The sequence below is a fragment of the Podarcis vaucheri genome (genome assembly GCF_965113315.1).
Source record: "Podarcis vaucheri genome assembly, chromosome: 12".
NCBI classification, from domain to species: domain Eukaryota; kingdom Metazoa; phylum Chordata; class Lepidosauria; order Squamata; family Lacertidae; genus Podarcis; species Podarcis vaucheri.
The window spans coordinates 35,125,187-35,150,244 of NC_138750.1; the positions used below are offsets into that span (position 1 = coordinate 35,125,187).

The following is a 25,058-nucleotide window of genomic DNA, read 5'->3' on the forward strand; positions in this document are numbered from 1 at the left end:
ATTACTGAGACTGTGCCTGAGGTTATGCATAACATGCTTATTGGTAAAAGTCAAAATTCTCCTTTCTTTATCTTTCTAAAGGGAATCAGTGGCCCCCCAGGTGAGCCTGGTCCAAAAGGCATTCAAGGAAATAAGGTAAGGATTGGCAACAGAATGTGGCAGAGTGGGAGTACAGGCTGTAACAGTTTTAGGTGCGTCCGATATGTGCATGACTTGAGGCATTTTTTGAAATTTGCACTTCTCTGAAGTGTGCTGTGCAGTTCTCTCACCAAGCAATGTGCACAAACAATGTATCATATAAGAGAAAACTGCTCTGGAAAAAATATGTATATTAGGCAAACTTGAGTGTGAAGATGTGTATGTTAGGAGAAATTCACACCAAAACGCTGACGAATTTTCACGAGGGCTTGGGTTTGTTAAAAGTGGCACATTTTGCTATCCCTAGATACAACTCTGTGTATTTCCCCCATGCCCCGTAATTGCCAATCATTGGCACGCCAGCGTGTATCAATATATTTATTGTGCTACTTGGGTCTCTTTGAACATTGAATAGCTAAATATTTATAAATGCCAGGACTAGTGTTAACAATACTGTTTTGCACTTGACTGTCAAGACACGGGAGTTTTCATGAATGCGGCCTCTATTACACTGTATGTGGGCGTTCATTATGTGAAACATCCTGGCCTTGTTTCTGAGGCAACCAGAACATTTGAAGATACAGAGGAACTGCTATATGTGGAAAGTATTTGTGACAGTAAAAGATGCTGGAATCTTGGCCTCACACAGGCTTTTTCCTTGCCTTGAATTTTCTCGTTTTTTGTTTGCTGCCTTTCGTACAGATCGCTACTGTGCCATCTCAGCAGACAAAAAAAGAAAAAAAGAAAAAGGGAGAATAAATCCCACACGTTATCAGAATCTTAAGCTTTTCCGAAACAGAATGTATTTTGATTATAATATTGATTTGATGTGCATTTTGGGGAGCAGAGACCACGTGCAGACAGGAGGGGAGGGGGAAAAACACATGTCCACAACTTTTATTGGTTGCGGTCATAATAGCATAGGGCAAAGAGACTGCTATAAGGCTGCCCAACTGATGGCCCTTGCCTCCAGCTCTCCTGGATGGGGACCAGAAGGGATTTGCTTGGGGATTAGGGGGCCATCCTGGCACAAGCCATTCTGGAGGGTCACACCCACAACCTGGGTGTGTGGTGACCAGCCTTAGCCCTTGGGTTCTAGCTGATGCCTTGGAGTAGCCCCATATAAGGGAGATTCAGCTTCACCAATTGCCCATGCGTCTCATTGGCCAATCGTCTGTGATGCCTTGATACACCAGCAACCTGTCTCCTACTCATTGCGCCAGTAGCAGGTATCATTTTAGGGGGTGAAACTTAATTTTTGCAAACGTCTTCATTGAGGGGTCTTAAAAATATGCTTTTCAATGTAATGAATTCAAACCTGCTATTATTTTTGTGACTGGACAACATTTTGCTTGGCAATTCTACATTTGATTCAAAAGCACATAAACTTGGTCTTGGAAAAACCAAAGAATTTAAATTTTCTGAAAATGTCAGGTAATGCAATACATTTTTAGGTTTCTCTGCATAAAACATATCCTACTAAGCATGCAACATCACCTTGTTTCATTTTTTTCACCTTTTTATTAAATAGGACAAGTTTAAAATTATTGGAAGTTGCATTAAAAAATATATAAAAAGCATTTATCTTTATATAGTTATACACCAAGCAAAACTAAATTTACCGTATTTTTTGCACCACAACACTCACTTTTTTCCTCCTAGAAAGTAAGGGGAAATGTCTGTGCGTGTTATGGAGGGAATGCCTACGGGTGGCATGCCTATGGATTTTCCTCCTCTAAAAACTACGTGCGTGTTATGGTCGGGTGCGTGTTATAGAGCGAAAAATACTGTAACCAAAATATCTTTTGAATGCCCAAGTCATGATACTGCTTTTCAGCATCACTCGTTTTTGGAATCTGAAAGTTGAAAAATTCAACATGCTCTATTGTGCCAGTAGTACTAGCTACCTTAATGAGAAGAGGGAGAAGTGGAGATTAACTGGGGTTTTTTGGTGTTTTTTTAAATTTATTTCTTGGCTCTGACACATTTATTTGCCTTTTGTACATACAGGGCCAGTTAGACATGATGTTAATTGTGTGAATGCAGTTACCATGCATATTTTGCAAGAGTCTCCAAGGACAAGGCTTGAGCTGCCTTAGAACCAAGCATTAGGGCCAGGGAGTAATTTTCTCTCCCTGCCACAGCCCCAGCAAAATTCTCCCCTCTGAAACTGCTAACTGTATTTCAAATAAAGCTGTTATTGGGACCAGTGAATAAACCCCTCCCTGTGCTGTGATCATGATCCAAGTCGGGGGATGCCACAGCTGCAGTTGGTTGAAAGAATCCCAGGAATCCCAACCATGTGATTTAAAGGTGTGTTTAGAATTTTTGAATCTCTCCCTAATAACTTATTTGGAAGCCACCCTTGGAGAACAAAGTGGTGAGCAAAAAGGCATTTCCGGGATATTGTACCGCAGAGAAGGGAAATCAATTGACTGCATGTAACCAAATGTGAATAACTGTAACTCAGGGCCAGTTTCTCTGTGTAGGTTTTATATACGTTTTTAAGCAGTTGGGTTTTTTTTTGGGGGGGGGATAGGTTTTGGGAATTATCAAAGATGTTCTGATTACATTCAGGGCCGGTTTTAGGTTTGATGAGGCCCTAAGCTACTGAAGGTAATGGAGCCCTTTATATGTCCAGCTGTCCTTTGTCAACAACAAATTGTCGCTGCTTTTTTGTGTTGCATATATGGTACCCTGTATATAGAAATGTTGCTGTATATAGGTTTTATTTATTTGTTTTTTATCTTATATTTTGGAAATGTGCATCCAGTTTCCCCCCCCCCTTTAATTTTTTTTGGGTGCCCCAAGAAAGTGGGGCCCTAAGCTATAGCTTGTTTATATTATACGTAAATCGGGCACTGATTACATTCACTACATTTTTTAAGCACATGGTTTGTTGTGATCTTTACACATGCTGGAGCATTCAGAATAATCTCCAATCACTGGAAAAGTTAACTTGTGTTGACTTCACCATGTAAAAAGCTGTAATGTCACTTGCTTCCTGCTTAATTCCATTTAAGAATTGGTCAGTGTTCTCCATCAACAACAATAATATAGAGATAACTCCCTTGTTGTGGAAGCACTACCTTGAAACAGTATATTTTTTATCTTTAAAGCACTTGATTAAAAAGAGTAGTATTGCCAATAATCGGCTCTTACGTTACATTGTTGTTTTATGGGCTGAAGGGAGATATAGAAAAAAGCTTTTATGAATAAATGCATTTTCAGCAGACAAATCCCGAGAGATCTCTTGCTTTCTCTGTTTGCAAAGTAAATTCGGATCTGAAACATTTCCATCCTTAGCAAAGCCTTGGCAAGTCATTATTTACAACTCCTTTATTAAACAACTCCATTATTTATCTTCTGGACTGAAAACTGTATACAAAGATACAGAAGCCATCCATTTTTTAATTAGCGGATTTTAAAGTGGAATTTGCATCTCTGCACCCTTTGGTTCTCAGACAAATGAGCTTCAACTATTAAATGAACTTGCCCAAGAAAGAGTTTTGCCCAGTAAAATGAATGGCTGTTTACAGCTCAATAAATACCCATTCAGCTTGTAAAGGTCAGTGCCTTTTTCATGTGAGTACTATGGCAGACAGATACTTAGCAACCTCTCCAAAGTCTGTTATCTTTACAGAAAGATCATTCAGTGCCCCCCTTTTAGAAAAAAAGTTTCCATACACTTATGAATGAATTCAAAGTCTTGCAGTTATTTATATGGTGGACGGCTACTTTCCCCAAGTGTATAAATAATAAGTCTGTTCTCAGGACAATAGCAGTGGAGCAATTCAACTGCCGTGGAAGAGGTTTCTGACAAAATTAATGGAGAAGCTACCGATGGCTTTCCAACTGGGACACAAATGTGGCATGCATTTAGGATTGCCACTGCCAAAATTTTCTGTGGGTCTCCTTAAGCACTTAATGAAGGCATCTGTTTAGTTTTGTAGGTTGTCAAGGGGGAAAGAGAATTCCATTCTCGTGAAACAAGCCAATATTGATAGCCGTGGATGTTCCCTCTGAGTCATATTCTAGGAAATTTCGATTCTGTGCTAAAAATACATCCTGCGAAGCAATGAAATTAATTCGGATTTTTGGGCAGGGCTAGCCTAACTCCCAACCCATTGCAGCAGTGGGGGATAAAGATATAGCAGAAGTGTCCCTTTGTTTGGCTCTACAGGTCTGGCCTTGAGGTGGGGAGGGGGAAGCACAGGTGAGCAGATGCAGAAGCTCCCACTGGTGACATCTTTACCTGCAGCAGCCAGAGTAAACCCCCTGAAATATGGTGTTAGGTGGGACAGGGATGGGACAGGTAAGAATTAGCTGGGCCACCTGTCAGTGATGGACCCAATCTGGAGCTCTCTGCTGTGCCAACCTGGGACTGGTGCACTTGAAACATAGATGCAACGGGCATCTTCTATACTAACTTTTAAACATTTGCTAAAAACATTTCTATGCCACCAGGCTTTCTCAGACAATTAAAACAAATATTTTCTGGAATAGTTAGCTGGTTATCTGTCATTTCTAATTTTTGTGTGATTTTAGGGACGCGGGTGGCGCTGTGGGTTAAACCACAGAGCCTAGGACTTGCCGATCAGAAGATCGGTGGTTCGAATCCCCATGACGGGGTGAGCTCCTGTTGCTCGGTCCCTGCTCCTGCCAACCTAGCAGTTCAAAAGCATGTCAAAGTGCAAGTAGATAAATAGGTACCGCTCCGGCGGGAAGGTAAACGGAGTTTACGTGTGCAGCTCTGGTTCGCCAGAAGCAGCTTAGTCATGCTGGCCACATGACCCAGAAGCTGTACACCGGCTCTCTCGGCCAATAAAGCGAGATGAGCGCCACAACCCCAGAGTCGGTCATGACTGGACCTAATGGTCAGGGGTCCCCTTTACCCTTTACTTTAAGGTGCATTAATAATAATAATAATAATTTTTATTTATATCCCACCCTCCCCAGCCGAAGCCGGGCTCAGGGCAGCTAACAACAATAAAACAGTACAAAAGTACAACACAAACAATACTCTAAAATCTTCTTTGATTTTATTTTTTTAAAAAAATGAAATTGTGGTATACAAATACTTTTTGTAAATAAATATGTATTGCTTTTTAAATTTGTGTCTGTCAATATACATTAGCTTCAGAATGCAAATCTGTACTCCTTTTTATGGTGTTTTTCTCTGGTTTTGCTATTGCCCAGAGTGGCCGCTCTGAACTCATCCCTGACTATGCCGTGGCCTCTGGTTCCCCAGAGTCTAATCTGCTTGCACTGGCTTTGACCTTGCCTGTTTGGTTCACGTCCTTGTCTCAACACCTGACCATCCTGAGGCACAATGGAAACCTTGTGATTCTCAGCATTCTTGTTTTGTACAGGAGGGAAGAAGCACAGAAGTTGCTAGATGTAGCCCCTTCCCTCACACAGATAAAATGGGAGATATTTCTTTTTAAATGGCTTACATAAGAAAAACCCCAGTCTTCATCCTACCCCACCCACAAAAGGCATTGCAGCCTTAGGGCTTAATGCCAGAAAATGTCATGGGTGCATATATGTTAATTGTATTAGCAGCTGCTGAGAATCTGGAAACAATCCAGGAGTTACTTGAAAGGGACTAATAAAGTGCATCTTACATAGCCAAGAAGAAGAAAATCCAAACAATTACATGATCTTCATGGGTAGCCTTTTTCATTCCACTCAGGCATACACACATGGACATACACCTCTGGATAATGCTGGGACAAACAAGTGTTTTAAATTAGGAAACGTTCCATTGTGCTAAATATTCTGGATGATTTCTTGTTGTAAAAGCTCTTGGAAGCAGGGATATTTGGAAAGCAGAAAGCCAGCCTTGTAAGAAAACTGCCAGTTCCCGCACAAAGTGAAAACACTGGGTCAGGTTGAGAAATTTCAGATGTTGGCTTTCCGAATCTTTCCACCGAAAGAGGCCTACTATCAATATTACAGATCTTGGAGGACGTCCTCATAAACCAAAACGAGCATGTAAGCCATGCTTTAAAGTTATGCTGCTAAAAAAAAAGTTATGGTTCTGCCTGTGCAAGAAAAGTAAATGAGAGATGTTAAAAATTAAACCCCATCTTACTCTATGTACTAATAATGAACCAAATTCTCTTGAGTGTGGGTCTTTCTGTAGTCAACAGATCCAGACAGAGAAATCGGTAGGCTTCAATGAACCCCAATATTTGAAATGTACAAAATGTCTTTAGGGAAAAGCCTAAAAGCAACCCACCTGAGGACTGAGCATGTCTGGTGGCCGCAGAATGCATGCTGACTCTTTGCTGGTAGAGGGCAGGGAAGAAATCAGTGGAGAGATGGAATGGAGTTTCCTAGAAAAGGGCATGTCTGATTGGCTGGAACTCTAAACAGGAGTGTACATTTTGTTGCAGGTTCCATTTTTATTGTTCTTAAGGGGTGGAGAGGAGAAATACCTTCTTAAGCCTTCCTCTCTTGATGTGCATTTGGCTGGCTGATACTTGTTATCAGAGATGCCTGCCCTAGATACCTGGAAAGGGAGGTTGGGGTTTCTTTTTTTAATATCTTGATATCATTATGGATGCATCTGGACATTAAAGATCCTTGTGCAATTAAGAGTTAATTTGCCTGGGGGGACAAAATCAGATGCTTTTGGAATGGAATATATTTGACCAAATGACAAAAATCTAGATACAATGTCTTCTTTTTTAGAAAGGCTGGTTCTGATGTCCTCATAGGGCTTCTTTGCATGAATCCTGTCATTGTATAGTATTTACGGTAGAAACTCTGCCAAGATCATTAGAAAGCAGACATGTATTAGCTCTCATGTTGTTCTTGGCTGTTCTTCATTTTCCTGCTGTTGGGAAAAAAGAGATTTCTTGCTGATAATTAACATCGAAAAAGTATTAACTTTTTCACCACCAAAACATCTGTGTGTAGCAGACTTCTGAAAACTGCACATTTCTTCCTAAGAGATTTTAGTCTAAGAAAGAACAAATCAATGGAAACTTAAGGGTGTGCCTTCTAATTTGAAAGTCAATAGTTTAAGGGTGCAATCCTATACTTGATTTCCACTGGCTGAGGGCTTCAGGATTTGGGGGATGCCTTACTATGCTAACAGGCCACCACCTATGCTGCTGTTACCACAGAAGCCCTGGTAAGGAAAGAGCTAAGTGGGACTTACTCCCAAGTAGGGATGCCAGAGACTTCCATGGAAATGGGAGTGGAAATGGCTGCAATTCATAGAGGTCAGGAACAGAAACTTTGCTAATGAATATGAGCAGTATTCCCTTTTATTGTTTATTATTGTTTTAGTTTGCAAACGTGCATTAGCAATTGCATTGTTTTCTGCATTGGTTTTGACATTTGCTTTCCAGTAAAATGCTTTGAAATTAATGGTGTCATTAATGATGTCATTAATTCCATAGCTAACTGTTAGTTTTGGCCAGGGCACGTAGAGAGATGCATAACGTAGGTTTTAGTGGAAGGCGAGCTGTAGCGGAATGGAAACGGTACTGATTGCAGCAAACACAGAATAGGACAGAAATTGCTGCCTCATTACATTCCAGCTTCCAAGTAAAACAGGCGTGGCATTGTAGCCTTGGAGTAGTGTGTAAATTCTGCTGAACACAGTGGAACTAATTTAATCCATTCCGAGGTACATGTTACTTTAGAAGTAAAATCCATGAGGTTCAATGGGACTTACTCTCAGGGGACTGTGTAAAGGATTGCACCTTAAATTCCATTGATTTCACTTAGACAATTCAGCACATGCTTAAATCTTCCACACAGAAATAAATGGGACTGGATTTGTAAGCTTTGAGTCCTTACTTTCTTGCTGATAAGCTGGCATTTTCATGAATTTGACATACACCCATTTATAAATTCAATTATGTTGTCTGAAGATGGAAAGCCCATATTGCTTCAGATTATCTCATCTGTGCAGTGCTGCTGAACTGTACCCAAACCACAGGAAATCCAGTTTCTTTGCTTTGTTATTTTAACTTCTAGCTAAAGTAAAAGCACTGAAAAAGATTCTCTGTGCTCGTTCACTGCCACATGAAGAGTGAAAGATACAACAAGAGAAACATATGTTTAAAAACAGCCCAGTCATAAAGGGACTATTTCCTGGTATGGGAATATGTTAGTGTGTCAGAACACCTGCTATTTACTGTGTTCAGTGGAGTCACACAAGGATAACTTAGGAGCCAGAGCTGAAATGCAGGGCAGAAATAGAGCTTGGGGAAACGCAGCAATTCCTAGAAGCCATTTTGCTCGATCCTTGTACTCAAAGTCCAATGGGATTGTAAAGGATCAAATCAACACGGTTCTCAGCCTGGGTACTATGGATCACGAATTCATTAAATGGAATTACTTATTCACATTGTTTGCCACTCTACAGACTACTCATTTGTTTATTTCTGCTTCTTTTAAGGGGGAGCCAGGCCCAGCTGGTCCTTATGGCCCTGCTGGAGCCCAGGGAATTGGATATCCAGGACCTAAGGTAATGTATAAGGCCAACATCGGTAATATGCTCATGGAAACATCAATGGTTATTGGACTGTGTTGCATTCAGAACAGCAACACCTTCCTTTAAATTCTTATCCTTTAATTTTTCAAGGGTGACAGAGGTCAGGAAGGAAGAATCGGGCTTCCAGGACCTATTGGGATTGGTGAGCCAGGCTTAACAGTAAGTAAAACGGTCAAGTTTTTCAGAATTTTTTCCTATGCTGTTGGAATTTTTGGGTGCAGCTGATTGAAATGCAGTGGCAATGTGTATTGATTCATTACAAAGAGTAATGAACAAAAACAAAAGTAAACCATAGGTTTTCAGCTTCCTGCAAAAGAAAGTTGTGCAAGGGATCAAAATGAGACTGAGAATTAAAAATAACATACTGTTAAAGAATTTCTGCATTTTAGCTGGAAACAAGTGGCACAATGCATTGGGCACCTCCCATTCAATTGAATGGAGTCATTTCAAGGGGACTTGTGCAGAACTTTCTAGTTTGGTATATTAAATCCACCCATTTGACATGGCCACTGGAGCTCTGATGTGGAATTCTACCATCTGCAAGACTGTCCCATGCATTTCAAAAGAGGCAATGTGTTTTCCTTAGGATCATATAATTTGCCCAAAGCATCCCTGATTATAGAACATTTATTCATTTTTTCACCCCTTGTATTCTTGCTGTATTCAGTGCTGTTTTGTTTCCAGCAGAAAATGGCAAGGGATTGGCTCAAGGCTTCACCATGCTTAGAGCAGACCTATTGAAAACCAAGGAGTCTTAGGTTGTTTCTTTTGTTAAGGGGCCTTATTTCCCCTACCTCGTCTTCTGATGGCTGCATGCTTGAAATATTAACTATAGCTTTAGCAGCTTTAATGGAGTGTACATTCTTGATCCCAACCAAAGTCCCTGACATGCATGCAGGGGATTTAGTGCATACATGAAGTTTTGCAGAGTAGCTTCCTCTAGTGTCTTAAGCATGGAGACCTAACTTCACATGGTGTTGGGCTGGGGAAGAAAGTCAATTCTGTTCACATTGAAAGATGAACCTACCTAATTTGGGGCAACCCAGTCAGATGGGCAGGGTGTTGTTGTTGTTATTATTACTTTTTGAAACAATACACGAACTGAAACGCAGCCCTCCTTCACAATTTGCACCTCTCCAAATTTTACAGTGCAGCTCCCCAGCCAAGGAATGTATACAAAAATGCCTAGGATGAAGTGTGCATATAAATGCATATATTGGTCAAAAGGTAAAGGACCCCTGACAGTTAAGTCCAGTTGCGAACGACTCTGGGGTTGTGGCGCTCATCTCGCTTTATTGGCCAAGGGAGCCGGCGTACAGCTTCCAGGTCATGTGGCCAGCAAGACTAAGCTGCTTCTGGCGAAACCAGAGCAGCGCACAGAAACGCTGTTTACCTTCCTGCCAGAGCGGTACCTATTTGCACTTTGATGTGCTTTCGAACTGCTAGGTTGGCAGTTGGTCAAAGCCACATGCAAAAATGCATTATATTAGAGGAAACTGGGTTGCAGAAAAGTGTATGTTAGGCAAAAATGACATAGAAAAACAATTGTATGATAAAATGTTGGGGGCTACATGAGGACTACTTAAAGTAAAATCCACGAACTGATGTGGAAATGTGAACCGAACTTAAGGTTGGATAAACGAGAAACTGAAAGAAACTGAAACTGACAGATGAGCCCATCCCTGCTTAGTTGTTAAAAAGCCAAATGTGATTTGCTAATAGCATCCAGTTAAGCACCTCATATCCCTGCGATGCATTTTGTAACGCTGAAGAAACTGGAGGGAAGTTCTTTCATGCACTGTGGGATCCAGGTGTAGTTCAGAGACCAATAGGGCTTTGCATCACAGCCTCTAAACACCATTTGTCCATTCAACTCCAGGGTCCACGTGGTCCTGAGGGCGTGCAAGGCGAAAGGGGACCACCAGGAGAAGGAGTTCCAGGACAGAAGGTAAATGTTTCAGTCAAAAAATTTGAGGATTTCCAGTTCACTCAATTTATTACCTCCTGCTCCACTTCTTTGAGTGAATTACTAGGCGTGCGCTTGGTTCTTCAATATCTTCGTGTCACAACTTTCCCTTCCTTTGTCTAAAATATGTTAGTATTTCCTCAATTTGTCCCAGGGTTACCATTTAAGGAGGTTGGGAGTGAAATTTATCTTTTCTATTCAGGAATACGTGTGAGAATGCCTCAGTAGTCATCAATATCTCTGGTTAACTCTGTGTTGTTAACAAACAACCTTCATAGCGAAAATCTGACAACAGTTTAAACACCCTAAAATAACTAAATTCTAAAAAAATCACTACTGTTTTCTCTTAATCCTTTCTTAAACAGGGCTTTCCCTGGGTCTTGTCAGATGTTGTTGATAGTTCCTGCCTCTCAAAACACTCAGTGGTGGTAGCTAGTGGAGGTGATGGGGGTAAACATTGGTGACAAATGTTCTTTCCCCAATCCTTCAGTTTCTTCTGTTGCTGCCTTGTTGGGTCTGTGGTGATTCCTATTCCCTAGATTTATGCTACCAAACACCAGGCCTGCGTGACTCCTTCGCAGGCAGTTAGCATTCTCCTCCCTCAGGCCAATTAGTATTAACAGCCTAGTGATTGTTATGAACCATTAATTAAATGGATCTCTGTATTAGGCCTGCATCCCAAAGCACCAGTCCCTGCTCCAAGTTTATTCAGAAAGGGGAATTGTTTGACCTAGCCCAATAATATTCCTGCAGTCGAGGAAATGCCTACAACAAAGGCTTGGCTCTATTTTTTCTGTAGCAAAGTGGGATAAAAATGTCAGAAGCAAACCAATAAATCAAATGCTCTTTGATTTATTACACAAAAGGATTTGTGTGTCTGTGGTATATGCAGAGCTTTTGTTCAGCTGGAACTCGCCGGAACTTGGTTCCGGCACCTTTTAGGTGTATGCCATTGCCATTCTAAGAGAACAGGGAGGTGTTCATGGTGAGTTCTGGCACCTCTTTTTCTAGAAAAATGTCACTGGGTATATGGATCAAATTTTGTGGGTTGGTAACATGGCCAACAGCCCAAATCCTTAGGAGGGCCCAGAGCTGAGTCTCCAGCCAATCCAGAATCCATCTGCAGCCATCTGAGGTCAGTGGTCCTCTCAGCACTCCTTTGGAGCCTGGGTGGCTGTGTCTGGCATCCATTGTTTTAATGCCCCCACAATGTCTCTGGGACCTTGTTATGGCATCATGAGCTCTCTGGGTGTAGCGTTTAGGTTGTGATTTCCTGTCTGAAGTGGCTTCCTTTTGTAACTTCAATGAGACCAGCAGGAACCCAGCTGTCCTTAGCAGCCCCAGCTGTCCTCCTACTCTCAAAGTGGACTAGGTTTCTTAGCATCTTCATGCCACTCATTCTTCACCCTCAAAGACGACTCCATTTGCAGTTGTATGTTGGGAAAGCAGGGCCATCTTTACCTGGGGGTACAAGGGGTGTGGGGCACCTGGGCGCCAAATTCTGGGGGGCGCCAGGCACCCAACGCTGAAGCCACCTAAGTTTCTACCTGTTATGAAATAATAAATAATTTTGATCTAGCTAGAAAGACAAAATACATATATACCTAGTTATTACCGAAATGTATACCTACTGTTTCACTAAAGGATTTTCAACTTTGTGCGCTCATTTACCAAAGACATGGCGCGCTTGCCATTCACAATGGCGGCACTTGTCAGACTCAACAACGGCGCTTGTCATTCACATCAAGAGATAAGGCATAAGCACGGTGTCTGACATAAGCATAATAAAAATTAATATGGGGGCTGAACTAAATTTGGGGGCACTGGGTGGATCTTTGCACCCCAGTGGTGCATATGCTAAAGACAGGGCTGTGGGAAAGTCTAACATCAAAGAATGCTAGTCTAAATCTCTGTGGAGACTTGCATCTTCACGGACCATTAGCAGTTTCTGGAAAATTAAACAACCTACTCATTAACATACAAGTTTAAAAATACAAAAGTGATTAACTGTGGAAATAAAAGCAGTTTTTAATGTCCTCTTCCCACATATATCCTGTCCTAGCAGATATGTACCGGAAGAGTCACAACCTCCTGTGGCTTGAGAGAACTCATTTGTTTTTCTACAATATTTTCCCCTCCGGTATGCAAATATTGCATTCCACATACTCTAACTGAAAAGTTGCTGGCAACTTTTACAGTGTCTAGACTGAAACTAAATGCTCACCCCACGTTAATATTGCTGTATGTGTCCTACTACTTCAATATTGCTATGCCTGTTTTATTTCGCTACTAGCGGACATTTAGCTACTAGAGAGGATACGCATAAATTGGTTGTTGCCTGTATATAAATAATCTAGGGGTTTAAAGAACTGAACCTTGCTGTGAAGTAGTTGATGCCTGGCCATATCTAATCCTATCTACATGTGTGCATTTGCGGCAGTCCTGGAGGAATGCAAAAAGAAGAAGAAGAACAAGAAGAAAAGCTTAATTCAATGCTAACGTCATGTATTTTCAGGGTGACAAAGGTTCTGAAGGTCCAGCAGGACCTGTTGGAGCACCAGGACCCTCCATCAAAGGAGATAAGGTACGATGTGTGGAACAGAGGGTATAAATTGTCTGCTGCAGTGCTGAACCAGTAGAATTAAAGCTTATATGAAGATGGTGCCCTAGGCGTCTGAAGGACAAAGAAGAAATTCATTGTAAAGAATGCAGGGAAAATATAATAAATAGTTGCCTTGATTGTGAGAGAGCCTACATAATGTCTGTGCTCAGGTATAATGGTAGACTGCGGTTTGTTGTGATGGAAATGAGCCTAGCTTCCCCGTAGCCTCCAGACTTGCACAGTCCCCCTCTCAACTTCTTTTCTGGCATGGCTGTGGGAAGGAAGCTGAAAGCTTTCACTGATGATTTTGATTAGCCACAGTATAGCATTGCATGTGAACTGCATGTGTTTAATCACTGTGGTTTGTTTGAAGTCAGATAGCTTCATAAATCACAATTTGGAGTTGGCTTGATTCAAACAAACCATAGTTGATATTTACCATGGTTTGTCAGATTTGGTTGACGCGAGAAGCTACGCGGAAGCAAAAGTTCCTGAACTTGTAGGCATGCTAGAAGAATAAGCGAGGAGGTGGAAGTGCTTGAGACTGGTGGGAGGTTAGGTTTGTTCCCAACATGATTTATTGTGACATCCAAATGTGCCCCATGATGTCATGACCACATTTTTTCATATCATTTCGTCCTGACGAGGTCTCATTATTTCCCCAAATGTTCTCTGTCCCATGATCTTTCCCCGCGGGAGATGTTCCTCTTGAATAGCTTGTGAGCCAGTGTGCAAGAATGTGGGAAAGGCATTATAAACTTAAAAATAGTATGGTGATGAAGATGATGAAGAATGCCTTGACGAAAGCAATAACTTATAGGAGAGACCATATTTTCATGCAGGGTGAACGAGGGATGGATGGACCACAGGGCATAATGGGACCACCTGGAACTGGCATCCAAGGAAAGCAGGTAAATGTACCTCAGGAGACTACCTACTTTTGACTAGGTATTTGGTTGACTTATGAACAAATCTGAGAAGGAATTGTGGATATGTGATTCCTGTTGAGGACGAGGGCATTATGCAACCATAGCCAGGACAGATTTATTGAGCCCCTTGGAAGTCATTGCCCAGTCCTGATTCACTTCCATGTTTGGATTATGCTTTTAGCATACAAGTCATGTGTGAACACATCATGTAGAACACATAGCCTTTAAAACAACAACAGCTGTCACCCTGTTCTTCCAGGTTTATAACACAAAATATGACATAAAAGAAAGGCTAGAATTTAATATAATTTTAATGGGGGGGTAAGGAAAGTCTTAAGGCTGTGTTGAACTTACAAGTTACCCTGCATGCCTGTTGGTGTGCACACAAAACCACAATATGCTTTTGTGACCTACCTTTCCTTGTGACTAAAGCTTGTAAAGTCACTCCCCTTGGCTTTATTTTCAGGATCTCTAGTGTCTAAGGAAGGGCAGTTCTGATTAACTTCATACTTTTATCTCTTTAGGGCATTCAAGGTCCAAAAGGTGTGCCTGGGGTGAAAGGGTCACGAGGCATCGGTTTGCCTGGACCAAAGGTATACATTGAACATAAATGCATTGTATGATGGAAAAAAATCAGATTCAGTTTCAGATTTGTCCATTGCTACACAAAGATACCATACACGTGGCTGCCTCATTGTGTTTATTTGGCCCTTACGAGGACTTGACATAAATCTTAGTAAAGTATAGGTTTTAAATCATATCTGTTTTGATAAGCCCTTTCTTATCCACCTAAACCATCATAATGGATTAGCTTCTGGGTTGCCATATTCCGAAGAGCAAAAAAGAAGACACATTTGCTGACATCTACTTTTAACTATGGATGACAACTCTACCCATGAAAAAGAGGATGTGTCCTGGAAAAAGAGGTCATATGGCAACCCTACTAGTAGAAAATTACAATTTCTGTGATCTGCTTCTACATCTGCATTTCCATGACTGACTGAAAATCAAGAGCTGGGAAGTGTGTGCGCAGATACTCATCAGACCAACTTCCTGGTCAAAGATAAAACATTTCTTGAAGGATGTTATTTGATGGGAGCAATGGAAAGAAAACACAGTTCACTCTCTTTTGAGCCACATTCCATCCTTGATCTTTGTGGGAAACGTCCACAATATCAGTGGGTGATCTCAAAGACATGTACATGACCACATTCTGACCAGCACTTAAAGCTTCCCTTCTGTTGTATTGGAGGAGTGTTCTTGCCTCAAAGCGCACAATGCCGTGGAACGATCGCTACAGCTAGGGATGCATTAAGGCAGCGGTTTCTGTTCTGACCTGTCTCTGCCATAATTAGTTCAGTTTCTGGGAACCACTGCCTTCAGATAGATAGATAGATAATACTTTATTCGGCTATAAGCCCACAAGCCACTGCCTTCAGGTATTTGGATTCCAAAGGGTGCAGGCCAAAACCAGCACTGTGATTGGGATGTGGAAATGGATGGGAAGTCAGTGAAGGTGAAAAAGGACCAGTGTTGTGTGCTCATGCTATCTGGACTCAGTTGTGTGCCTGCGCTCTTAAGATCTTCAACAGAGGCTGTTCTTCAGTTGACCCCCTTCAGCGGATGGGTATAGCTGAAAGGGCCTACTCAGTGGTAGCACCAAGACTGTGGAATGCTCTCCCCAGAGAAGCTTGGCACCATTTTACTTTCAGTCTCTCTCTTGGGGTTTTTAATTCTGTTGACTGCTTTCATCATGATTTCGTTTGTTTTATTGTAAGTTTAACTTTTTGTTAGGTGCTCTGAGAACCTGTTGAAGGAAGGGCTGTTGAATGAGTACACACACACACACAAACACACACACCCTACATTAACAGGAAATTAGGAGAAAACATTACTTAGTATGCTCAATATAAATATTTTTATTGTTCTAAGGGACAAGAGGGTATGTCTGGACCAAAAGGAGAAGTTGGACCAACAGGAATTGGACAGCCTGGACCTAAAGTGAGCCTCTTTTGAACACTTGTATCTAAATGTTTTGAAACTGCCTTTTTAAAGGAAATGGAGTTCCAGAGCTTCCTTTCAGAGGTGTGCCTCGCTCCCTGATAGTTCAGCTTTGTAACACTGATGGCTGCTTCTTGTGATACTTTTGGAACTCTGGTATAGGTACCAGATATATTCCAGTTGCACCATTTGCTAATAGCTCGACTATTAATAGCAGTGGTATTTTTGACAAAATGCACAGAAGTAGTGGTCCATAAAGCATCAGTGCCTCACCGATTGTTGACATTATCAAGGGAAGTTAAAATAAGGAATAGATATTCAAACAACCTATGCTGAGCCCACTAGGCCACATTGTAGAATAAAAAGGATAAAGCATCCCTCCCCAACTGATCCAATGGTGTGTTCCAACTTGTTTGTTTTTTTAACCTCCTTCCAAAGGGAGAACCAGGAAGAGCAGGATTTCCAGGAGAAAGTGGGAAGCCAGGTCTATCAGGAGCATCTGGGAAAAAGGTAACACCATTTTGTTTGTCAGCCATTTGTCTAAAACAAAAGGTCCAAGTTCGGTTTGCAGTGTACTCACCCTTGACAAACCATTCCTCAGCATAAAGACCCGCTTTTCAGCTTTCGACCTGCGAAATCTTATTTGTGCCCCCTACAGTGGTATAATGGAAGAGAAATGTGAGGGAGCACAGCTCATGGCCTTTTCTCAGAGCAAGAATGACAATATCCTCAGTAGGACTGCCAGGTAATTGGAGGATAATTTAGGAAATTAGCATACAGTAAAGTAGAGATTGAGGAAAATAATTAAAAAAGAGAGGCTGTATACTATGTATTTATTACTGCATTTATATCCCACCTTTTCCTCCAAGGAACTCAAGGTGGTATACACGATTCTTCTCCTCATTTAATCCTCACAAGAACCCTGTGAGGTACATTAGACTGAAAGAAGATGGTGACTGGCCCAAGGTCACCCAGTGAGCTTCATAGCCTAGTGGGGATTTGAACCCTGGTCTTTCAGGTCCTAGCTCGACACTCTATCCACTGGCTCTCAGCTGTTCCCAACCCTACCTGGGGATGCCTGGGATTGAGCCTGGAACCATTTACATGCAAAACAGATGCTCTACCCCTGAGCTATGGCTGTCTTCCAGATGACTTGTGATACTGAGATTTTCCTGTTTAAGGTTCTTGTGTTTGCCCTTTGTATTTTATTGTATCTATAGGAAGTATCTAAGCTGCACTGGAATTGCAGTTTACTGAAGGGTGGAGTATAAATCAATAAGGCAAATAAATGCTGTGTGAAAATTAATATCCTCTTTTTATTTTTGTTAGGGGGAACAAGGATTACCTGGCCCAAGAGGCCCAGAGGGAATTCCTGGAAAGGGCGAGGTGGGTCCAAAGGTAAGATTGAATTAATGTGTTTTAGAAGTGTGAGAGTGAGTGAAGTAAAATCTCTCTCTCAGTGAAGGAAGTTGTAGGACTGACACCTTTTAACCACTAATATTCCATAGTTCAATTGTTTTCAATATTGCTTATGAAAACAAAACTGGATAGAGTTCTTGTGGGCTGCAAGTCTTCCCAACTGTGTAGAGATGCACTTATGCACCTGTACAGATGGGGAATTGAACTTACGAAGTCCACAGGCAAATGTTTCCACCGCTATGATGTCCCTCTGCATTCCTACCTGCATTTGTTCTACACACAATTCATGTCAGGAAGGGACTCTAGTTTCAAGTCATGAAGGGGCTCTAGCTAAAACTACAAGAACTTCCAAGTGTGCACATCCTTCTGGAAGTTTTTCTTTTTAATAGCAGATTTTATTAATTGAGAAAAGAAGGGGACTCCAAGATTTGAAGAAGTAACACAGAACAGGCAGTTATTAACAATGCGGGACATTAATAATGAAATTAATATAAGTACATGTTTGTATATATACCAATACCTGTACAATATATACAAATAAAAGATCACATACAGATTGCTGCAGTAAAAACATCACAGCACCTTCCTTATCCTTAAAAGCAAGTGGCCCTAATAAAGAAGAAAGATTCCATGGGGCTGATTGTGGCAAGCTCTGCTCTGTAGGTTCACCCTATCTGTACTAAAAACAGGAAGAATAAAATTACAAGATAATGAAATATTAATAGCATATTCTGAAAGTCAACACCAGAATTTTCGTTGAAATGAATGTTCGTCCAGCTGAAAAATTAGGCTGCTTTTTCCTCCTGGAGACTCATTAATGAAATACTGGGCAAAGGCATTAATCTAGAAGTTTGACCTCATGGTCTGTTGTTTCTGGAGCTCCTTCTGTCCCTCCGCTCTTCTCTGGGACCACTGACACTCATCAGTATGTGACCATTGTGTGGTGACAGCTCAGAAACACTTGCAGTTGTCCAGCAGCTGAATGGCAGATTTCATATGAAAACCCAAAGGAAACTGTGTTGGCCTATAAGAACCCCACCCCCACCCCCATTTTGCAGACCTGCCCTAAAAAAAAGAATTCATGAACAGAATTGATAGTTAACCACTTCAGGGTCCATCAATTATCAATTTTCATTTTAGATATTCTTTAAAAACCCATAAATATATGTTGGATGGAAATAGCTTTGTGCCCCAGTTTATTTTATTTTATTTTATTAATTAGGGTGAAGAGGGACAAAGAGGAGCAAAAGGAAATGATGGTCAAAGAGGTTTGCCAGGTGATCCGGGACCAAAGGTATGTTACTTTCATTTCTGTGTTGCTTCTCTCTGTGTGGATTCTGTCTGCTAAGAGCCTGCCTGTGTTCAGGGCATCAAATGCAATTCATATAACACATCTGAGTTCCATAGTCCACATAGCAGAAGCTAGTGCTCAACTATCTCGGCCACAGGTGGGAAAGATTTTCAGCTCAAGGGCTGCATCCCCTTCTAGGAGAACTTCCTAGGGCCACAGGTCATGTACACATTATAACCAGGCAGGAATACTCAGGGAGGATGCAAGTCAGAGCCAGTGAAGGGGGTGGCCTTGGGAGAAGGCGTGTGGCTTTGGGCAGAGTCCTGAGGATTAGACAGAGAGCCTGAGGGCCTGTATTCAATGCTCAGGCCTGAGGCTCTCCATCCCTGGACCAGGCAGCTGATTGGTATGAACGAGGGACAAACAGTGTGGGCAGAGAGGTCCCTGGTCTTAGCTGATTTCCAAATGAAGACAAGGAACCTGACTTCTCCACAATCACAAACACCAAAGGGAGAGCACAGGCTACGTCACCAAAGACGCATCCCGCTGAAATTAAAATTAGCAGAAAGGAAACAAAATGATAGAATAGTTGCTAGATTGTAGCTATCCTGAAAAACGCTTTGATCAAGATGAAGAGCAATTGTTGTGGGTCCAAAACCTTAGTTCAGAAAACTGAGATGATCCTTGAAGTCCTTTCTAATGAATTCAGGGACCAATTACTGGATATCCAATCATCATTTGCAGCTAGGCAAAATGTTTTAGGATCCTCTTGAAAGCCAGTACTTTAGGACTCCTTGTCATCGTGTGAATATGTTGCTGATAATATAGACATGCATTGATTATATATTTCTTCTGCAGGGTGAATCTGGTATCAAAGGTTCAGTTGGTAGCCCTGGACCTTCCATTCGTGGGCTTCCTGGCCCCAAGGTAAATGACGCCAAAAAGCAATGTGGAGCACCCGATCCTGGTACTTTCCTCCAAAATTGTGCGATCCTTTAATAAAGATGTGTTCTTTTGTGTGTATGTTTAGGGGGAGCAAGGATATGCAGGACCTCCCGGGAGTGATGGAAACCCTGGAAATTCAATCATGGGACCTCAGGTGTGCAGTTTTCATAAAACAAAATATTGGCAATATGATTCGATATGACCACATACAAAGAAGTAGAAAGAAATACTAAATTGGGTGTTTTTAGGCTTGTTGGGCAGGATCAGGGCTGGTTAAAGACATGCTGAAGCCCTAAGCCTCAGATTACCGGCTGGGGTTCCATTTGGATCACATATCACCTCTGTTTTGAAACATTGGCTGCCAGCTTGTTTGGGGCCCAATTCAAGGTGCTCACATTAGTGTTTAAAGCCCTAAAAGACTCAGGCCCCAAATGTCCCCCCTCCTCTGCCTACAGACCTTCTCAAGTGTTAAGATTGGCAGAGGGGGCCTTTTTGGTAGTTCCATCACCCTCAGGAGTTTGGGGTGGTGGTGACCCAGAAGAGGGCATTCTTTGTAGCAGCCTCTAAGTTATGGAGCTCCCTCCCTACAGAGGTGCATGCGGCCACTTCATTATACAGTTTTTGGCAAAAAGATGCATCTCTTTATCCTGGCTTTTGACACCTGGAATGTGTATTTTCAGGACCCACCTTATTTGTTGCAATACCATTTTTTGTACTTGTACATTTTTTAATCGTTTTTAATTTTGTGTTTTAAATTGTTGTAACCCATCCCGGGGCCTTAGGGTGAAGGGTAAGTAATAAAATAATAGTAAGTGATATCAAGCTTAAATGGCCCTCTTTATTGAATAATCAAATGTTATGATGTCAGCAGTAATCTGAAGTCATATCCAAGCAGATGCAATGGATTTATAATAGCAAGCTGCCATCTGAGTCTTTGTTGCAATTCATTGTAAAATATTTTGATTACCCAATACAGTCATACCTTGGAAGTCAAACAGAATCCGTTCTGGAAGTCCATTCGACTTCCAAAACATTCAGAAACCAGGGCGTGGCTTCCAATTGGCTGCAGGAAGCTCTTGCAGCCAATCAGAAGCCGCACCGGACATTCGGCTTCCAAAAGACATTCGCAAACCAGAACACTCACTTCTGGGTTTGTAGCATTCAGGAGCCAAAACGTCTGAGTGCCAAGGCATTCGGCTTCCAAGGTACGACTGTAAAGTTATTTTTAAAAAAACAACAACAACACAAAACATTGTAAACACTTGCATTTTAAATGCAAAGACACATTTAGCGGCATGTCTAGTCTGGCCGTCGGAAATCCCAGGAGGTAGAGGAGTGGAAACACTTCAGTTAATCGCATATTAGGCAGCTAGAGATTGCAGGTTTCTTATAGTTACAGGCACCAGGAAGGAAATTTTTAAGCTGCTATTCCATGGGCCCTGGTCATCCGAACATGCCCAAAGATGGGGACTTGTTTTTATTTAAGTACATTATGTTTTGGGTCAGGAGAAAAGTGTCCATAGTTCAGATGTGGCTTATATTATCTATTTCTAGTAAATATGGGTTAATGTATTCACTCCAGGGAATGAAAGATAGAAACAGATAAATTATGATGGCAATAATCTTGACATGCTAGTTTTATATGTACACAGATTTATTTATTTTTTTAACATACTTAGGGGAGCATTCAGGCACCCTCAGTCTGAAATGCCACAGCCCATCAATTGATGTAAGCCTTTTGATGGTGTGGATGTCAGATTTAGGATATTGTGTAATGAAGATGCAGCAATACTTACGCCTTCTAAAATCAGGAGGAATATGTGGGACAAAATCCTCAGTTCATAAGAGAAGGGTATTGTTATCCTATTTTGGTTGTTCACAAAGTGAGAACATCTGTTTGGCAACTCTTCCCAGTGCAGGAATTTGGAAGTCAAAATAGAGACAAGACCCCTTGCCCCCGATTTCCTTCGTTATTGAAATAATTAATGGGGAAACTACTTGATATTTTAAAACACTGGCAACAAACCAGAGGAATCCTTTAGGCACACCCTGAGGACTCAGACATGTCCAACATTACTTCTGCTCCTCCCGTCTTCTTGGAAAGAGGAGCTTGCCGTGCACTATATTGTATACCACTTCTGAATTTCCCCATGCGGTTCATTGTGGCTTGTGGTGCAAGCCAGTTTTCAAGTATTGCCAGTTCTCAAATTTGTAAATCAGCTGTCAATGTCCAGATCACGAACACTTTCCCTGGTAGTATTCTACCCGATGAGCAACAGCTTCCACCTTCCTCCCAGAGTCCTTTTCAACCAGAAGTACAACAGGAAGGTGAAGCTTCTCTGTCCCGGGCATAATCTATGTGTGCTGTGAAATAGCAGCCTGCCAGTTTTGCCTTCTCACATGCCGACATCAAAGTCTGGCAACGTTAAGAGTTAATAATATGATGTTTAGATAATTTATATTGACATTGATTATATGTCTTCAGGGTTCTCCAGGCTTACCGGGGCCACCTGGACTTCCTGGAGCAAAGGGGGATGGCTTTCCAGGTGCACCAGTAAGTATAATTTCACTTCTAACTTGTGATAGGCAAAAGGTAAATGGATAGAATAGTACACTGTCCTTAGTGTCCTGAAGCGTCCCACCTCGCCTCCTTGGGGATCTCAAATGCCTTCAGAGCTCCAGCACGCCTCTTAGGTTCATAGTAACCAGAAGAGTCTCTCCCCCTTTATTTTCTTTTTAAAATAATTTTTCATTTATTATACATAAACAATGTGATACAATACAATACAATACAGTACAGTACAATACAAATATAACTGCAAAACATACATTAGCTACATACCTAACATAAATACACCACAGTGTTTGACTTCCAACTGTTCTCATTGTGCTATTTTGCAATTTATTAATTAAGACGCATTTCATTTTTGTTTGTGCTATTTTTCTAAACGAATTTTACTATGTGTTTTCTCTGTTTTTTAGATTCATTCTATGTCTGTCATCCATATAGTTTTTGAGATATTCTTTAAATATCATCCATTCCTTGTTAACTTTTTGTATAGTGTTTCCTCTTAGTCTCCCTGTTAACTTTGCAATATGTAAATAGTCAATCGTTTTTGCTAACCAGTCTGTTTTTGTGAGGACATTGTTACTTTTCCAGTCTCTTCCCCCTTTCAAGGTTAGCACTCTTCTCTGCCCTTGACACAATCTTAGGCTGGTTCATTTATGTTTCTGCTACTTAGCCCACCACTGGGGATATTCTGCCCCCAGCTTTAGGTATCTCCTTCCTCTCTTATCTTATGTATTGAAATTGGTTTTATGTTTTGATAGTTCTTATCGGTGTTTTACTTGCCTTGTTATTATGTCATTTATTTTCTTTTATTGCTGTTTTGTTTTATTAATTGCATTTGTTTTGATATGGTTTTGCCACCCTGATGGAAAGGTAGGATACAATTTTAACAACAGATTAAAATAAAATAAAGTGTATGTTTGTGTCAGGGAACTGCCATGGGAGCTAGAGGCGGAGGGAAGGCTCCAAAGGGATGCAGGAGAGGGTCCCAGTAGGGAGAGAGGCAGCCCATCTGCTGGGGAAGGAAATCAGCGTAACACCAGTGGAGAAGGGGGGCAGATGGGGGAATCGGAGAGGAGGCTCCAAGACTCTTCGCCGGAGACCAGCGGAGAGAGTACGGGTACTCCATTGCCCATACTTCCCTGCGCAGAAGACTTCCGCGCAGGGAGAGTAGGAGGAGACTTGGCGTCAAACAACTTTTATGCTGGAAAAGGTTCAAGAAACGCCCACTGACGGATTCTGCCAGCGACTGAGACAGTCACGATGCTGGAGGCTGTTCAGTCAGAAAGGGTTTAACCAGGTAACCTCGCCAGCAGTGGCGGCAACTTACGCACGAGCAACCCCTAAATCCATTACAGTTTGTTTTTAAATGAAGAAATAAAAGCTTCTAGATAGAGGCCAAAATCCCATTATTTGTACATCCTTCGGTTCTGTGAGACTAACCAGCCTGTATTTTTCTGACGTCATTCCAGGGACCTCAGGGAATGCCTGGCCTTCAGGGACCAAGAGGACTTAAAGGAGCAGGGGACCCTGGCCAAAAGGTACTCATGCTAAAGTAACACGTATAATTTTAGTACATAACTCTGTCATTAAAAGCATTAAAAGAGAGCCAGTGTGGTGTAGTGGTTAAGAGCGGTAGTCTTGTAATCTGGGGAACTGGGTTCGTGTCTCCGCTCCTCCACATGCAGCTGCTGGGTGACCTTGGGCCAGTCACACTTCTCTGAAGTCTGTCAGCCCCACTCACCTCACAGAGTGTTTGTTGTGGGGGAGGAGGGGAAAGGAGATTGTTAGTCACTTTGAGACTCCTTCGGGTAGTGATAAAGCGGGATATCAAATTCAAACTCTTCTTCTTCTTCTTCTTCTTCTTCTTCTTCTTCTTCTTCTTCTTCTTCTTCTTCTAACAAATTCTATGCACTGTTTCCCTCCATATTGAGGAGAATGTTCTTCTGCTTGGATGCTTGTAGGTTTCCCACAGGCATCTGGTTGGCCTCTGTGAGAACAGGACGCTGGACTAGATAGGGCATTGGCTGATCCAGCAGGTTCTTTTTGTATTCTATTTCCTCAGAAATGAACATAAATCACAGTTTCTTCTTGATGGATAACATAACTTTTATAAAGTTGACAGAATCCATCTTGACGTAGCCCTTTAAGTGTTAACAGAAGTTAGACCTCTGGCACGACGTTTGTTTATTTGCTTATGTCAAGCTGCCGTTTGGGGTAATGGCCCACCCAGTGTGACTAGCTTGCATTTCGAAAATAAAAATAAAAATCCATACCAACTCTCAGAAATCAGCAATTTAAAACTAGCAGCAGTACAGCAAGTGTTTTCAAAGCATAGGCCATGTTTTCTTTTTAAAATAGAGAAAACAGAAAAATAAAAATGCTATCCCCTCACCTGTGGGTGTTTAAAGAAAAGCTGAAATTAAGGAAAGGTGGCCCCAAATAAATAGCTTTTTGAACACTAAAGTTTGAGGTGTCTATAGAAACTCTGTGTGAAATATTTATGTATGCTTGTCTAAATCTGCCCGCTTTCAATCAGTCCTCTGCTTTAACAATGTAAAAATCTGCTGTTGCCTTCTGCTGCCCAATTTACATAGGGAAATCAAAACCGGTCACAGCTAAGCCATTGAATAAAATGCACATTTCAGTATGTCTTGAGCTCTTTGGTGGCTGCCCTCAA

General features: G+C 41.6%; 1 protein-coding gene across 4 annotated transcripts in view; it reads left to right on the forward strand.

The window, feature by feature from the left end:
- The window catches only part of COL28A1 (collagen type XXVIII alpha 1 chain), a 68,558-nt gene that overhangs the window by 23,196 nt on the left and 20,304 nt on the right, over positions 1-25,058 (forward strand). For all 4 annotated transcript variants that reach the window (XM_082193883.1, XM_082193884.1, XM_082193885.1 and 1 more), the window contains 15 exons: positions 82-135; positions 8,561-8,629; positions 8,747-8,815; positions 10,536-10,604; positions 13,138-13,206; positions 14,067-14,135; positions 14,678-14,746; positions 16,086-16,154; positions 16,593-16,664; positions 17,484-17,552; positions 18,796-18,867; positions 19,723-19,791; positions 19,895-19,963; positions 22,295-22,363; positions 23,851-23,919. In XM_082193883.1, coding sequence (XP_082050009.1) covers positions 82-135; positions 8,561-8,629; positions 8,747-8,815; positions 10,536-10,604; positions 13,138-13,206; positions 14,067-14,135; positions 14,678-14,746; positions 16,086-16,154; positions 16,593-16,664; positions 17,484-17,552; positions 18,796-18,867; positions 19,723-19,791; positions 19,895-19,963; positions 22,295-22,363; positions 23,851-23,919 — 1,026 coding nt within the window. The remainder of the gene's footprint in view (positions 1-81; positions 136-8,560; positions 8,630-8,746; positions 8,816-10,535; positions 10,605-13,137; positions 13,207-14,066; positions 14,136-14,677; positions 14,747-16,085; positions 16,155-16,592; positions 16,665-17,483; positions 17,553-18,795; positions 18,868-19,722; positions 19,792-19,894; positions 19,964-22,294; positions 22,364-23,850; positions 23,920-25,058) is intronic.